Source organism: Stigmatopora argus, chromosome 3 (assembly GCF_051989625.1).
Source record: "Stigmatopora argus isolate UIUO_Sarg chromosome 3, RoL_Sarg_1.0, whole genome shotgun sequence".
NCBI classification, from domain to species: Eukaryota; Metazoa; Chordata; class Actinopteri; order Syngnathiformes; family Syngnathidae; genus Stigmatopora; species Stigmatopora argus.
Genome location: NC_135389.1, coordinates 1,977,729 through 1,994,592, shown reverse-complemented (window position 1 = coordinate 1,994,592; position 16,864 = coordinate 1,977,729). Strand labels below are relative to the sequence as shown.

Below are 16,864 nucleotides of genomic sequence, written 5' to 3'. Positions count from 1 at the left end.
AGTGCTTTAGTATTACTCAAATGTGTTTAATAGTACTAATATTATACGGATTTCGCGGGGGGGGGGGGGAAGGGAGGGAGAGAGAGGGAGAGAGAGAATGCACTTTCATTTTTGTTTATATTTATATTTTGTTTAATGTTTCATAACTTAAACAGTTTTTGTGTCTTGGAATCAAAGGGTTTTGTGACATAACATTTCGTATTGAGTGAACAAGTTATTGTTGTTGTTTTTTTTAACTTTATCTTAAGAGTTTGTCATGTCACAAATCCTTTTTCTTAGGAGCGGTGCCATCAGAAAGCCTTACAACTATGCACTGAAGTCCTGACCCTTTTGCTGAATTCAGCTGACTGGCTACTTATCTTTAATTTTAAAGGTAAATCTAACTGGTTACTTATCTTTAATTTTAAACTTCTGTGTGTGTATGTGTATTTGTTTGTATATGTGAATGTGTATGTGTTTGTGTATGTGTGTGTGTGTGTGTAGCCCGGCTCGGTGCCTGTATGTTGGGGTTTACCTCAGTGGACGAGAGGGTAGGGGGAGGGGACCTAAATTTTGTTTGTGCGTATGCACCAAACAGCAGTTCAGAGTAGCCACCTCTTTTGGAGTCCTTGGAGGGGGTCCTTGAGAGTGCTCCTTCCGGGGACTTCCTCGTACTGCTTGGGCAATGTTCACGTGGGCAATGACAGTGAGACCTGGAGGGGAGTTATAGGGAAGAGAACGGCCCTACTGATCAGAACCGGATTGGTGTTTCTATTGTTGGACTAATGCGCTTGTCGTGGATTGACAATAACCATGTTCAAGCATAAGGGTGGCCATATGTGCACTTGGCACCAGGACACCCTAGGCCGCAGTTCGATGATTGACTTTGTGATCGTGTCATCGAACTTGCAGCCACATGTCACTCGGGTTAAGAGAGGGGCGGAGCTGTCAACCGATCACCACCTGGTGGTGAGTTGGCTCCGATGGTGGGGGCAGATGCCGGTACGACCAGGGAGACCCAAACGTTTCGTGAGGGTCTGCTGGGAACGCCTGGCGGAGTCCCCTGTCAGAAGGAGTTTCAAATCCCACCTCCGACAGAGCTTCTCTCATGTCCGCGAAGAGGCGGGGGACATTGAGTTCGAGTGGACCATGTTCCGCGCTTCTATTGCTGAGGCGGCAGACCAGAGCTGCGGCCGCAAGGTGGTTGGTGCCTGTCGTGGCAGCAACCCCTGAACCCGTTGGTGGAAACTGGCGGTAAGGGATGCTATCAGGCTGAAAACGGAGTCCTACCAGACTCTTTTGGCCCATGGGACTCCAGAGGCAGCCGACGGGTACCGGGTGGCCAAGCGGCACGCGGCTCTGATTGTCTCTGAGGCAAAAACCCGGGCTTGGGAGGAGTTCGGTGAGGGTATGGAGATTGACTTACTGGGGGCTTCAAGGAAATTTTAGTCCACCAGCTGACGTCTCAGGAGGGGGAAGCAGTGCATCGTCAACGCAGTGTATAGTGGGGATTGGGTGCTGCTGACCTCGACTCGGGATGTTGTGAATCGGTCGGCCGAATACTTTGAAGACCTCCTCAATTCCACCGACACATCTTCCCATGAGGAAGCAGTACTCTGGGGTGGACTCTCTTATCTCTGGGGTTGAAGTCACCGAGGTGGTTAAAAAGCTCCACAGTTGCAAAGCCCCGGGGGGTGGATGAGATCGGCCCGGAGTTTCTAAAGGCTCTGGAAGTTGTGGGGCTGTCTTGGCTGACATGCCTTTGCAACATCGCGTGGACATCGGGGACAGTGCCTCTGGATTGGCAGACCGGGGTGGTGTTTCCCCTTTTTAAAAAGCGGGACCGGAGGGTTTGTTCCAATTATAGGGGAATCATACTCCTCAGCCTCTCCGAGAAGGTCTATTCCGGGGTGCTGAAGAGGAGGGTTTGTTCCAATTATAGGGGAATCATACTCCTCAGCCTCTCCGAGAAGGTCTATTCCGGGGTGCTGAAGAGGAGGGTTCGTGGGGAGGTCCAATCTCGGATTCAGGAAGAGCATTGTAGTTTTTGTCCTGGCTGTGGAACAGTGGATCAGCTCTACACCCTCAGCTGGGGTTTTCAGGGGGGCATGGGAGTTCGCCAGACCAATCTACGTGTGCTTTTTGGACCTGGAGAAGGCGTTCGACCGTGTCCCCAGGGAGTATTGTCGGGGCTACGCCAGGAGTATGCGGTTCCGGAACCCCTGTTACGTGGGGTCCGGTCCCTTTATGACCAGTCTCAGAGTATGGTCTGCGTAGCCGGTGGTAAGTCGGATCAATTTCCACTGGGCGTTGGACTCTGCCAGGGCTGCCCTATGTCACCAATTCCTTTCATCACTTTTATAGTCCGGGAGTATGGTGTTCCAGAACCCCTGTTACGTGGGGTCCAGTACTTTTATGACCGGTGGCATTGAGGGGGACGGTTTGGTGGCCTAAGTATTGCATCCCTGCTTTTTGCTTATTATGTGGTTCTGTTGGCTTCATCAGGCCGTGATCTCCAATTCTCGCTGGAACGATTCGCAACTGAGTATGAACTGGTCGGGATGAGAATCAGCACCTCCAAATCTGAGACCATGGTCCTCAGTTGGAAAAAGGTGGCATGCCCTCTATGGGTCAGGGATCAGGTCCGACCTCTGGTGGGGTTCTTGTTCACAAGTCAGGGAAGAATGGAGCGGGAGATCGACAGGCGGATTGGTGCGGCGACTTCAGTGATGTTGACTCTGCACCGGTCCGTCGTGGTGAAGAAGGAGCTGAGCCAAAAGGCGAGTCTATTTACTGGTCGATCTATGTTCCCACACTCATCTATGGTCACGAGCTGTGGGTCCTCGTACACGCTGGGGAGACTGTCTCCCGGCTACCCCGGGAACGCCTTGGGGTCCTCCTGGAAGAGCTGGATTAAGTGGCTGGGGAGAGGGAAGTCTGGCCTTCCATGCTGAAGCTGCTGCCCCCGAGACCCGCCTTCGGACAAAGTGGAAAACGATGAGATGAATTTTAGTTAACGTACAATTTTATTTTATTATTACATGTAAATTTCAAGCAGTTTCTTGTAACTTTTCCAATTGAGATTTTTCACTTTATTAAATCCAATAATACACAAACTTTAAAAAAAGAAGAAAAGCTTTAGTTGTGTAGATGGTTGTCACGTGTAATTCAAAACAACTGCAAAATATATAACATTTCTGTTTTGTCTGACTTGGTATTTCTGATGAAATGTTAAAAATACCTAATGCATATATTTTACTCTTTAGCCACACTGGTAGCTAGAAATGTAATTCAATATAAACAGAATGCATGTATATTTCTTTAGATGCTGAAAAATGTGGTTACCCGAGTCTTACCTTGGTGACATCTGACCGATTTACTCAACTGCTTCCATGGCTTTTTTACAAGTTAGTTATTTCGATCCTCCCTAACTGTTTACATCACAGGCGTCAAAGTGGCGGACTGGGGAACACATTCGCCCCGACACACATTTTTTGTGGCCAATGAAGATAAATCATGTTTGTCGACTTAATGTTTTACAATCAAATTCAAATTAAGATTAGAGATGTATAGAGAATATCAATAAATACATATTTTATTTTAAAAAAACATTTAGCTTTTGTATTTTTGTAAATTAAAGCATTTTTAAGACCTTTAAATAAAACAATAGTTTTAATAAAACAAATATTTTCTGATGTTTTTTCGCATATAAATTGAAAAATGCACTTATTAAAACTATTACGTCAATCGCCAAGTTACTATTGGTAGATCGCCTGAGAGTAAAATTTGATCCAGTCTGGAGGTTTCCATCAAGCTTGAACAATGTCTCGTTTGTACCACAAAATCGCAATGTGCCCAGCCCAATACTCACACTTTCTTTGAACATTCATATCTGACTCTTTAGACAATCATCAGGCTCTCATCAGGATTTTAAGTGTGGTGCAGACAGACTCGCTAACGTAAATGACAAATCAAAGCTGCTTGTTAAGGGATCTTCAGAGCTACCAAATACTAAGAATCGCTCGTAGTGTACTGCGCCAGTTTATAGCTAATTACGAAATCCGCATTTTCTATGAAAACTACGAAAATACAAAAAAATCAAGCAATGTCTGACACGATCGGTGTTTTGAAACGTTATGTTTGCTTTTAATAACTTTTTCAGTTAAAATTTGCCGATTGAGGATGGCACAAATCAAAACTACATCCACGTCACATCCGTTAAGGGCACGTGGATGTAGTTTCGATAGATTTTTGAAGCAGCATAGACGTACCGTAGCCATGGCTTCCAAGCGAAGACGAGAGAACTGTGATACTGATATTTTGGCATCGAAAAAAAAATACAACGAACTGCAGCCTGCAAAAGTTCAAGAAGGAATACAGTATTATTGTGTTCAAGATGGCAGCGCGCACAGTTGCAGCGGCTCTTTGCTCTACAGTTTGGTGCTTTGTTTTCTCAGTCTTATTGTTATTTACAAACATCTGCGAGGCAAACGTTTTCTACAGTCACCAGGATTTAATTACTCTCGGTAGGAGATCCGATATATCCATCACAACAGATTACCAACAAACCTACAATATACCTGGGGACATGTCGAGACCACCGGGATCTCCGTGGATAGTCAACCCACCCAGCATACGACGGAGGCGTATGTGTACATACACGACTGGTGCTGCAACAGTAGGATCATTAACACTCACTGTTCTCCTGATTTAAAAGCTCTTGGCAGTTCTGTGCAGGCCCATCTATCTACCTAGGGACCTAATGGTAGTCATTGTAATGGGTGTTTATATCCCACCGGATGCTAACGTTAGCACGGCACTTAGCCTCCTGCTATCGACTGTAAACAAACAGCAGCTTGACCACCCCGATGGAGTCCTTATTGTCGCCGGTGACTTCAACAAAGCATGTTTAAAGACTGTTCTGCCTAAGTTTATACAGTACGTGAAGTGTCACACCAGAGGAGATAAAACTCTAGACCATGTTTATTTTAACATCAAACATGCTTATAGAGCCGTACCCCTCCCTCACCTTGCTTGATCCGACCATCTCTGCCTGTCCCGCACCCCCTCATACACCCCACTCCGGAGGCTAACAAGGCCACAAATAATGATAATAAAAACATGGCCTGAGGACGCCCTGTCTCAGCTCCAGGACTGTTTTTCCCGCACCATTTGGGAACTTCTTGAACACCACAACCTCCAGGACTACACGGACTCTGTACTTTCCTATATCAAAAACCGTACGAACACTGTCACTGTTAATAAACGTATCTGGGTTTTTCCTAACCAAAAACCCTGGATGACCAGTGAGAGACAGGCACTCATTAAATGCCGTAATACCGCCTTCAGGTCAGGGGACAAGTTACAATACAGCGCTGTCAGAGCAGGCCTGAAGAGAGACATTAAAAAAGGCCAAGGCAGCATATACAAGGAAAATTGAGGAGCACTTCACAGAAAATAACCCAAAGAAGATGTGGCAGGGAATACGACACATTACCAATTACAAAGATAATAATAAGGTGTCTGTTAACACAGATGCCTCACTAGCAGAGGAACTGAACCGTTTCTTTGCCCGGTTTGAGACTGACAAATCGGATTAAGTCTCAACACATCCACCACCTTGCAGCAGTACACTGAAGCTTCAGGAACATGAAGTGTGACAGGTACTGCGGACTGTGAACACCAGGAAGGCTGCTGACCCTGACGGAGTACCTGGGAAGGTGCTCAAAGCCTGTACTGATCAGCTGACTGGGGTTTTCACAAAGACTTTCAATTGTTCCCTGCAACAATCGATCATCCCCTTCTGCCTGAAATCTGCCACCATTATCTCTGTCCCTAAAAAGCCAACCATTGAATGATTACAGGCCTGTCGCACTTACGCCTGTGATCATGAAGTGCTTTGAAAAGTTGGTCCCCCGCCACATCAGGGATAAAATCCCTCCCTCAGTTGACCCTCACCAGTTTGCTTGTAAAGCAAACAGGTCCACTGAGGACTTTGCCTACAGAGATGAGGTCAACAAACTGTCTTCGTGGTGTTTGGTGAACAATCTCACACTAAACACCACGAAAACTAAAGAAATAATCCTGGACTTTCGCAAACGAAACACAGATCTGGCCCCACTCCTCATAAATAGAGTATGCGTAGACAGGGTCCAGTCCTTCAAATTCCTGGGGGTCCACGTCACGGACAAGCTCTCCTGGTCTACCAACGCCACGGCAGTGGTGAAGAAGGCCCAGAATCGACTCCATTTCCTGAGGGTACTCAGGAGGAACAACTTGGACACTAAGCTTCTGGTAACCTTCTATAGAGCCACCGTGGAGATCATCCTGGCATACTGCATTACAGTGTGGTACGCTGGAAGCATGGCAGCAGACAGAAAGGCCATGCAGACGGTGATCAACACTGCCCAGAAGATCATCGGCTGCTCTCTGCCCTCACTGAATGACATTGCCAGCCCTCGCTACCTCAGCAGAGCAAGGAACATTGTCAGGGACCAATACCACCCTGGTCACAACCTGTTCCAGCTGCTGCCCTCTGGCAGACGTTACAGGTCTTGCAAAGCACGGACAAATAGACTTAAGGACAGTTTTTTTCCCACAGCCATCAGGACTCTGAACTCGAGTTAGCACGACACACAATCCCTTCTGTGCAATAACTTCGGGGTGTGCAATAACAATGTGCAATATCTTTGAAATCTGTGCAATATTTTAGAATTCTGTGCAATATTTTAGAATTCACCTAGCCGGGATGTGACTTTTTATACTTTTATACTACTATTTATGTTTTTTTTTACTGGGAAAACACACTTTGAAAAGCTTGGAGTAGCACCCCAGTTTTAAAATATATTCACATTCTGATGAAATGATAAAATGATAGTTTTTCATAAAGTTCGAATAAACATTTTATTTTAATCTAAAAAACTGAATATTTAGGGTTGTTTTCCAATAAGTAAGAAAAAAGATTAACAGTTCTTTTCCCTTTTGAAATAGAAAAGATGAATACAAATATCTATCTCTGGTTTCCTCCCACATTCCAAAGACGTGCATGGTAGGCTGATTGGACACTCTAAATTGTCAGTGTGAGAGTGAATGGTTGGCCGTCTCCTCGTGCCCTGCGATTGGGTGGCCACCGATTCAGTGTGTCCCCGCCTCTGGCCTGAAGTCAGCTGGGATAGGCTCCAGCACCCCCATGACCCCAGTGAGGATAAAGCGGTTCAGAAAATGAATGAATTAATAGAAATATCGAATGTGCTCCCCCTTTTTTGTAAAAATAAAAAATACAAGAGAATATTTCCTATTAAGAAAGAAAAGTGGATTTGGACTAGTCTTAATGCCTTTTTAAATGATCTATCAACTCTCAGAAAAGCTGTCAATTCATTAGTCGATTCATTTTGACTGCCAAATTGGCTGACATAACAGCCCTTTGAATGAAACCTTATCTCCAATGTGGCCGGTGACAAAAAAAATGAATTTGATATTCGTGGTTTAAATGATGACTTCAAAACAAATCCATAATATTAATTTCCGCTTGATGCATATCGAAGGTAACTTTGTTGTTAATATTGTATGTTTATGTGTGCGTGTGTGTGTGTGAAGCCTGTTGCTTCAGCAAAACTTGGAGATACAACAAAAAGCTGTGCGTTGTCCAGGCTTTCTAAGCACTGCTGTCTCTTGCTACATCAGTCTGTTGCAACACTTCTTGGATGGGCCCTCAATGACTGGAACCCTTGAAAGTCAGGTGAGCAACCCTCCAGCCATATCAACCCTGTTCTATTCAAATGGAATTCACACTTAAAGGCGCCATGAAGTCCAAGTTAAAATGAATAAATTGATGCATTGTGCGAAGACTGTTTTAACAACCTGGACAAATTTAAATGTTTTTTTAAATGATTAGTATAGGTAATAAGGCTTAAAAAGGGAGAAATTACAGCTTGCCTGTCAGTTTTTAGGAGCTGTAGGCATCCCCTCTTTTGTGCTCAAACCAACCTCAATCTAATGTAGCTCCACCACAATATTGAATGCTGTTTCGTTTCTCATGTTTCCCACAATCCAACAGTATATTTGAACCGTGTGAGCCAGAATTAAATTCTGCACCAAAAGACACTGGTGCAGATGATAATCGCCAACATTGCTCTCAGTCTGTAAAAGAATGGTATTTTATCTTGTTTACATGACCAATACTTTTATATGATCAATACACAGTCCATTGTGACATAGCACAATCAATAATCCACACACATCGGACAATATTGTCAATTTATCTGGAGGTAAGTCTAATCATCATCATGCGTTTCATATTACAGTCATACCTCTACTTACGAATGCCTCTAGGTGTGAAATTTTCAGGCTACAATTTTTTTTTAATGCAAATTATTGCAATTTCCCTTATTAAGCGATTAAAACCGGACAAATGCATTGCGGCACATATTTTCACACAAGGCAAAGGTAAAAGTCTAAAATGTAGTACAAAGCTTTCGGGCCTGGTAGAACGGGCTCTTGCCGCCATCTGGCGGACAAACACTCACATTACGTCTCCTATAATAACGGCCGCGAGGGAACTATTTCAGTGGTGCAGGGCACATTTTCATATGCTTCCTTTATTTTAAGACATTAATAAATTATTTCTTTATACTATTTTCTCATTGTTGTGTTTCCTCACATCTTTCATACAAAATTGGGATACTCTGACCAATTTTAAAGGGTTTTGTTGGTAGTCGTGTGAAGACCATGGAACGATTTGAGAATTTACATTTATACCTCTGCTTACGAAATTTTCAAGTTTAGAGAAAAGTTCTGGAACCAATTAATTTCGTCAGTAGAGTTACGACTCTTGATGAATATTGATTAATTTTTCAAATTCGTATTCTGAGTGTACTGTATAAACCTAATGAAATCGATGGCTACATCAGCAGAGCTGCCAAATTCTACGAATCAGCCATTGTTTAGTACTCCAGTGTCAGGTTGGCCATTAGAAATTCCCAAATTCACGCACAAAAAAAGATGAAAAGACAGCCTTCTGGAATTTTCACTTGCAAGGAGAACAACCGTTGAAACAGCTTCCCAACTCCGTTCTGACTTACACATATTTTCTGTTGTTTTATTAAATTTGAGGGCCCTGATTACATGGACGTCTCAACTTTAAGGGGATGGGTGAAAACATAAGTGAGAAGTCTGAGTGTGCTTATGCGTTGATACGTGTGTAGTAAAAACAGACGAGGACTGAAGCATCAGGAAGCCTTGTGGAGCGTCTGTGGTGGATGGAGGTGCAGTTACCAGACCAGATTCCCAGCACTGCAAGGCGTTCTGGCTCCTCTTTGTTTTGTCCACTCCACGCAGTCCAAGGCCTTTTGGCTTCTCTTTGTTTAGTTTAACCAAGATTTTAAGAAGCAAAGCTTATACTTCGTTGCAAGCAAGTATGATCCTAATAATGATGAGCAAATTTAATAACAAGGCCAAGTGTATTCTTCGTTGCAAGCAAATGTATAATAATATGAAATAAAATCCTGAAAGCCAGTCTTCTCCAAACTACTAAATAGACATTTTGTATGAAAACTACACAATCCAAAAAAAAAAATCAAGCTTTTTTTTAAAGATTTCCATGGAAAAAAAATGTTTTCGTTTTTGGCTCGCAATTTTAACTTACCATGCTGATTAATTTCGACGCGAAACGTCATGTTATTAATACTTTTTGCATGTTGTCAAAATGTTAAATTATTTAGTTCTTAGTTTTTTATTACGTTAAGTAGCGTGCTCACTTCCTTTTCATCGACACGTACATTCTCATCAGTTGTTTCATGCAGTGTCGACATGTGTTGGTTATATCCATAAAACCCATTTGTTGTGTGTGCATACCTGTCAACCTCTACATTTTTGATCATTTCAAATTGTGTATGCCGTATAACAACTTTAGTACAGGATGTATTTTAAGTACATGTTTTGTAAAACCGAACTTGTTTTACCCATTTCCACTAATCCGGATCGTCTCGGTCACTGGTAGAAGATGAAAACGTCATCGTCGATAAGGAAGGGAAAGACCATCTACAGGAGGAAGCTAGAGAACCAACTCCAGAGAGGCAACACCAAAGAGGTCTGGAGAAGCTTGAGGACCATTTTGGGCCATGGGGGCAACAGTGAGAGAGACAGGGAGTAGGCCAATGAACTGAATCAGTTCTTTAACAGATTCAGTCCTGCCCCACTCCCCTGACCCCCCAGACCAGAAGCAACTCTCCCCCTCGTTCTCCTCCTCCTCTTCCCCCCCCTCTTCCACCGGTCTCTCCATTACTGTCGATCAGGTGACAAAACAGCTAAAGAAGATCGAGGCAAGGAAGGCTACCGGTCCAGACAGCCTCAGCTCCAGACTACGGAGAGAGTGTGTGGATCAGCTTGGCAAAGTGATTCTGCATATTTTCAACCTCAGCCTCAGTCTGCAGAAGGTCCCCACCTTGTGGAAAACTTCCTGTGTGGTCCCAGTTCCAAAGACTGCGTACCCCAGGGAGCCAAACCACTTCAGGCCGGTAGCGTTAACCTCCCACCTGATCAAGACATTGGAGAGAATCATCCTCAATCACCTTAGCCGACTGATGAATGCAGAGCTGGACCCTCTGCAGTTCGTCTATCGTCCAGGCATTGGTGTGGAAGATGCTACCACCTACCTAATGCACAGGTCTCTTTCACACCTGGAGAACACGGGAAGCACGCTGAGAATGATTTTTTTTACCTCTCCAGTGCGTTCAACACCATTCAGCTGGTCCTACTGAGAGGGAAACTGGAAGAGGCTGGAGTAAGGAACCACCTAGCCGCTTGGATCATCGACTTCCTCACTGACAGACCACAATATGTGAGACTCCAGGACTGTACGTCTGATGTGGTAGCTTGCAGCACGGGGGCCCCACAAGGCACAGTGCTCTCCCCACTCCTCTTCTCCCTCTACACATCAGACTTCAAACATAATACAGACACCTGCCACCTCCAGAAGCTCTCTGACGACATCGCTATTGTTGGACGAGTGACGGACGGGAACGACCTGGAGTACAGGGGAGTCATCACAGCCTTTGTTGACTGGTGTAGGCAAAACCACCTCTACATCATCACCAGAAAGACAAAGGAAATGGTCATCAATTTTAGGAGGAATCCTCAACAGACCACTCAGGTGAACATCCAGGGTACAGATATTAAAATCGTGGAGAATTTTAAGTACCTGGGTGTTCACCTCAACAACAAACTAGACTGGTCCACAAACATAGATGCCCTGTATAAAAGGGGCCAGAGCCGCCTCCACCTACTGAGGAGTCTACGGTCCTTTGGAGTGTGCAGGACACTGCTGAGGACTTTTTACGACACTGTGGTGGCATCTACAGTGTTTTATGCAGTGGTCTGTTGGGGATGCGGGAGCACGGAGAGGGACAGGAACAGGCTGAATAAGCTGGTCAGAAGGGCCAGCTCTGTTCTGGGCTGTCCTTTAGACTCTGTGGAGGAAGTGGGAGAGCGGAGGATGCTGACCAGGATGATGTCCATCATGGACAGCACCTCCCACCCCCTGCATGAGTCTGTGGAGTCCCTCCGAAGCTCTTTTAGCAATAGACTGCGGCACCCTCATTGTAGGAAGGAGCGCTTCCGCAGATCCTTCCTCCCATCAGCTGTCAGGCTCTTTAACAAAAAAATGGCTAAGACCTACCGTATGCATGCATGTACATCTATGTCTATGTATGTATGTATATATGTGCTTATGTGTATATGTATAGGTGTATGTCTATATGTATAAATATATACTTCAGCAACACGCTTATTTATTTATATAATTATTCATGTATTTATTTATCAACTTACTTATTACCTATCTATTTATGTCTAAAATGCCTTTCCTATTTCTGCATCCTCACCCTCTTGCTAGTGTGACAACGAAATTTCCCGAATACGGGATGAATAAAGTTATCCAAATATTATCATGCCTTAAACATGATATGCGCACGCGCATTGCCCTTTCACAGCTCCGCCTTTTCACCAGATAAATATAGTGCGGCAGAGAGCAAAAAAGGCGCACCGACTAATTGGGCACTACATCGACTTTGGGGGAAAAAAAATACTTTTAAGTGCGTCCTATGTAAGTAAATATGTGCCGCGTTGCATTTGCATAGTTTATTATCACATAATAAAGGGAATTGCAATCATTAATAAGGGGAGCAATTGTTCGAGGTTAACAATTGTTTGTGTTTTTTTATTTCTTTGCTGAATTTAACTACCGTATTTACTCGCATATATTTACTCGCATATAAGCCGCTTTTGTCGGACAAAAAATGATGACTGAGTCGAGTGTACGGCTTATATGCGCATATAAACACGACATGCCAAAAAAACTGCAAATTGGCGCCGCAACACGATGACGTCACTTCAAGATGGCACCCTTGCGTCGGCGCGTGACGCCACGAGTTCGGCCGATACTTTCATTTATTTCAAAATAGAGAAAAGATAAACAGATAAAACGGTAAAGAAAATTTATTTTGACGTCTCTGAATAAAATTCAAGAAAAAAAAAGTACGTAACTTGCATAAAACGTTCCCTTTACTGCTCACTCGGGGCACAGCCATCTTACTGTAGTTAAACCTGCTCAGACTGGCCAGACGTGAGTACACTTGTGTCTGCTATTGCTCGCTCGGGGCGCCGCCATGTTACCGTAGGTATGTGCTCTGACCATAGGATTTACCATGTCAGCACACCACAATAGTTAAGGCTGATCGAAGGTCTTGCGGTCAATCGTCAAAATATAAACCTTGATACCTGCGTAATGTCTATGCTATTATTGCACCCAGAGACTTGGTGAACACTACGTATAGCTCTATGGGCATATTTCCTGGTTGTGCTTACGTTACTTCCTTTTTGAATTTGTTTACGTGCAAACAAAACCCTTTCGGAACACAGAAAGGAAACAATTGTACATTTGTGATTATGAAATAAAACAAAATTTTGCTTTGATTTTTTTTCTTTTTATTGTTCTAGTGACAACTATTGCAGTAATATGAACCAACGAAAATCGAGATATTTCGACATTAGAAGCAATTTGGCCGCCATATCTTAAACTTCTGTTAAAAAAATTGTAATTTATGTCATTAAAAAGCATCGGGTTCTCATCAAGATAGACTTATTTCTTTTTTCAAATTGAATAATTTGATATTTTGCATTCACAAAGACAGGCATATTAACTTATTACTTAACTAATATTGACCCTAATATTATGCTTTTGATTCATACAGTATCTCACAAATACCACGTGTGATGATGAACAACCCTCGATAGGTTGCATCTGAAAGTCAGGGTGGAGGCGGGGCAAATAGAGCAAACCCAGGAGAAGAAAGGTATCAAAATTTCTAACAAAATTAGAATTAAGTTTAGTGTAAGGTTAGATTAAACTTATTTTTGAGTGTGTCTGCATCGTAATCCAAGTTCATTTAAATTTGTTTAAATTATGTTACGAGCGCGTTGTCGGGCAAGAATCAGGGGGGTGGCTTATACGCGAGAAATTATAAAATTAAAAAATTTCAAGGCAACTTTCAGGGTGCGGCTTATACGCACGGGTGGCTTATATGCGAGTAAATACGGTAATTCTTTGGGTGAAAAGATCGTCATTACTGTCGTCGTCAAGGAAGAAAAGGTACTGCTCCTTCAACCAGTATAAAAGAACGCTTGAAGCCATTTTTTGTTATAGTTAACAAACGTCTTCTTAAGATGTTGAATCCAGGTTCTTGACTGCCTATTAATTAGCAGCTTTCAATGTGTGTGGCTCTGGTGAATGTCGACCCAATTCTTCTTTTAACGTTTCATTTTTGGGTTGGAGTAGTGTCACCATGTTGCTCCATGCCTTGTGGCAACCAAGGAATGTGCATTTCAATGGCATAGTGGTATAAATCCTAGGCAAAACTGATAATCAACTGATTAACCACTAATAGATAGTGACGGTGCTACTCTACCTCTTTACCAAGAATAGCCACTGGTGTCACTCGGTTTATAATGCAGGGATGCCAACTAATCCGGAATTTCCGGAGTTTATCCGGAAATACAACGCAAACTCCGGGAATCCGGACAACCTCCCTAAACTCCGGAAATCCCCCAAAAATGTCACTTAATATTTTTTTAAGCAACCATTTCAGTACCAAATTTTCAATTTAAATGCCTCAAAATTCACACCATCGCTACGGCTTCCGCCATCTTCTGACGAATGATTTGTCTTGTGTGACTTCAGCGAGGCTAAATATGCCAGTGTTCCCCAAATAGTGTGCCACGGCACACTGGTGTGCCGTCAGCAATGGTCAGGTGTGCCACGGGAAATTGCAAGAAGTTATACAATGTAATATCCAGAGAGAAAAATTAAAAAGAATATTAAAATTGAAATATTACAAGGTTTAAATCAAAATATGATGAACGTTAAATTATAGATTATACTATTGCAAGATTCAAATTGTGAAATAGTCATTTTGTTGCTTATTTTTCTCTAACATGAACCGGAAGTTGTTTGGTTTCTAAGGCATCAACTTTTGGCGACGTAAAGTCTGTGTGAGCACAACATTTTTTTTGCGTAATATTCGATTTAAGTAATATTTGGAGAAAAGTCATAAAATGCAATTAAATACATTACATTATTTATTTTTGCATCACTTGAGCCGGAAGTTGTTCAGGGTCCGCAGACATCAACTTTTGGTGACATTAGGTCAGTGTGAAAAATTTGATTTTGGAATAATTTTAGAGGTTTATGTGATTCCTGCTGATAAAATTTTGATGAGAAGAAATCCAGACACTCGCAGAACTTTATTGCTTCTGATTCGACAAAATATCTCATGTTGACGCCGTCTCCAAAAAGACCGACATTTGCACATTGCACAACATGCATGTGCGATTGCAGCATGACACATGGGAATTACTGACTGTAAAACACACGTAGAAGGACCCAAACACAAAGATAAACTTATTTTCATTATGCTTTACTTTTTCAATAGTTTGCAAAACACAATATTTCAATTAATGTAATAACATGATAATAAGTTTTATTTCAATTGTCCCACAGTTATATATTTTTTTTACATTTTATATCGCTTTTCGCGAATCGCATTCACTCCGGAAATACTCCGAAAATGGGACAAGGGTACTCCTGAAATGGGGTCGACGGAGGTTGGCAGCTCTGATAATGGTATGAGCGGGGCGGAAAGCAGTAACGACCCTAAGTTATGACGACAATACGTGATCCGTTAAACCCGCCCTAAACCAGACCTAAAAAGTTTCTGCCTTTAACTCAGAGATTCGGCACTCACCTTTTGTCAGCATGTTTTCAGCACTTATTTTTAAACACATTTCCTATATGTAGAAGAAAAGAATTTGGTGACTTTATAGCCTCTAATAATGTTGTGGAATTTATGTCAGATTGACTTTTGCCAGATTTTGTGCAGTTCCAAAACCTTCCTTCTTAAAGCCATTTCTCAGACGTCTCCTTCCACTCTTTTCTCCAGCACTATCACACAGGTAAACACACAAAACCTTATGAGTTTCCTTTCATTTCGTCCTTATGTTCTAATCTCTCTGGTCTGTTTTCCACTGCAGCTCAAGACTCTGTGTGTGGAATTTGACCCAGAGGTTGCAGAAGCTCTTTCTACACAATTTAATCCTCACAGGAAAATTTCAGAGTTGCCTTTAATCTGACAAGGCAACATCGGCATTAAGTTGTATTTGTATAGCTGAAGTATGTTCCACACTTTGTTCTACCGTGTTCTTGGATACATTATTAAAAAAATCATCTATTCATTAATTCATTTTCTGAACTGCTTTATCCTCATTACGGTCGCAGGGGGTGCTGGAGCCTATCTCAGCTGACTCCGGGCCAAAGGGGGGGGGCACCCTGAATCGGTAGCCAGCCGATGGCAGGGCACAAGGTGATGGGCAACCATGCACACTCACATCCATACCTAGGGGCAATTTAGAGTGTACAATCAGCCTACCATGCATGCTTTTTTGGAATGTGGGAGGAAACCAGAGTACCCGCAGGAGAACAAGCAAACTCCACACAGGTGGACCGACCTGGATTTAAACCCAGGACCCTAGAGCTGTGAGGCCAACGCGCTAAGCACTCAGCCGCTGGGCCGCCAATTATTAAAGATAAATCACTTGATTTTCTTTCCAGGTTAAATCACTACAACAGTAAGAAATCTACATTTTACATACAGGTCTTTTTGTACGGAAAATACTTTACCCTCCAGTCATAGGTTTTGAGAAGTTTCACCATTTAGTTAAATGAGAGTCTCAAAACCTTTGACAGGCAATGTATACAGAACATTACTAGAATAACCTCTTGATTCCCATTTTAATTGCAGTTTTACAAGCTCCAGTATCACACAAAAATCTAATCGAATTCCATTCACGAAAAATGTTATCTCAGGTTTAACCATATCATATGCCAGTATTTCCGCAAAATTTAGCTCAACACCTTCATATTGAAAGTCTTCGTTCAATTCATTTTGAGCAGGCATGCCGATTGGGCCTCGTTTTTAGAGGTCTTCTTGTTTGGGCAATCACGCGATATATGCCCCAATTCTCCACAAACCCAGCAGGCAGCATTTTTGAAAACTCGATTTCTGTTTCACCTCATTTCGTTTCTCCCATTCTCTAGGGTAACATTCCTACGCCACCTATCTTGGTAAAAAAAAGTTCTCCTTCAGTCGAGGAGGCCCCAGTATTCTTTTTTTTTTTTCTTTTTTACCCACCGGACCCGTCTCTTCGCCCTCATTTCTGTGGAACAAAATAGCATGGTCTGCTTTTCCAGCCGCCTCGCTCGTCTCAACATGCTCATTCCCACTTCGCTCAACTTTCTTTGCATTTTCATCGCACCATTTTTTAGGCCATCAAAAAA

At 42.8% G+C, this 16,864-nt stretch overlaps 1 protein-coding gene across 12 annotated transcripts in view; it reads left to right on the top strand.

Moving 5' to 3' along the window:
* Positions 1 to 15,766, top strand: part of fanca (FA complementation group A) — a 166,485-nt gene extending 150,719 nt beyond the window's left edge. For 6 of the 12 annotated variants that reach the window (XM_077595441.1, XM_077595442.1, XM_077595439.1 and 3 more), the window contains 5 exons: positions 280 to 373; positions 3,305 to 3,386; positions 7,576 to 7,717; positions 15,385 to 15,483; positions 15,562 to 15,766. In XM_077595441.1, coding sequence (XP_077451567.1) covers positions 280 to 373; positions 3,305 to 3,386; positions 7,576 to 7,717; positions 15,385 to 15,483; positions 15,562 to 15,660 — 516 coding nt within the window. In that variant the 3' untranslated portion in view covers positions 15,661 to 15,766. Of the gene's footprint in view, positions 1 to 279; positions 374 to 3,304; positions 3,387 to 7,575; positions 7,718 to 9,976; positions 15,484 to 15,561 lie in introns of those variants that run through there. The other 6 variants (XR_013299496.1, XM_077595440.1, XR_013299498.1 and 3 more) reach the window with 6 other exon arrangements.
* Positions 15,767 to 16,864: the final 1,098 nt, after the last annotated feature.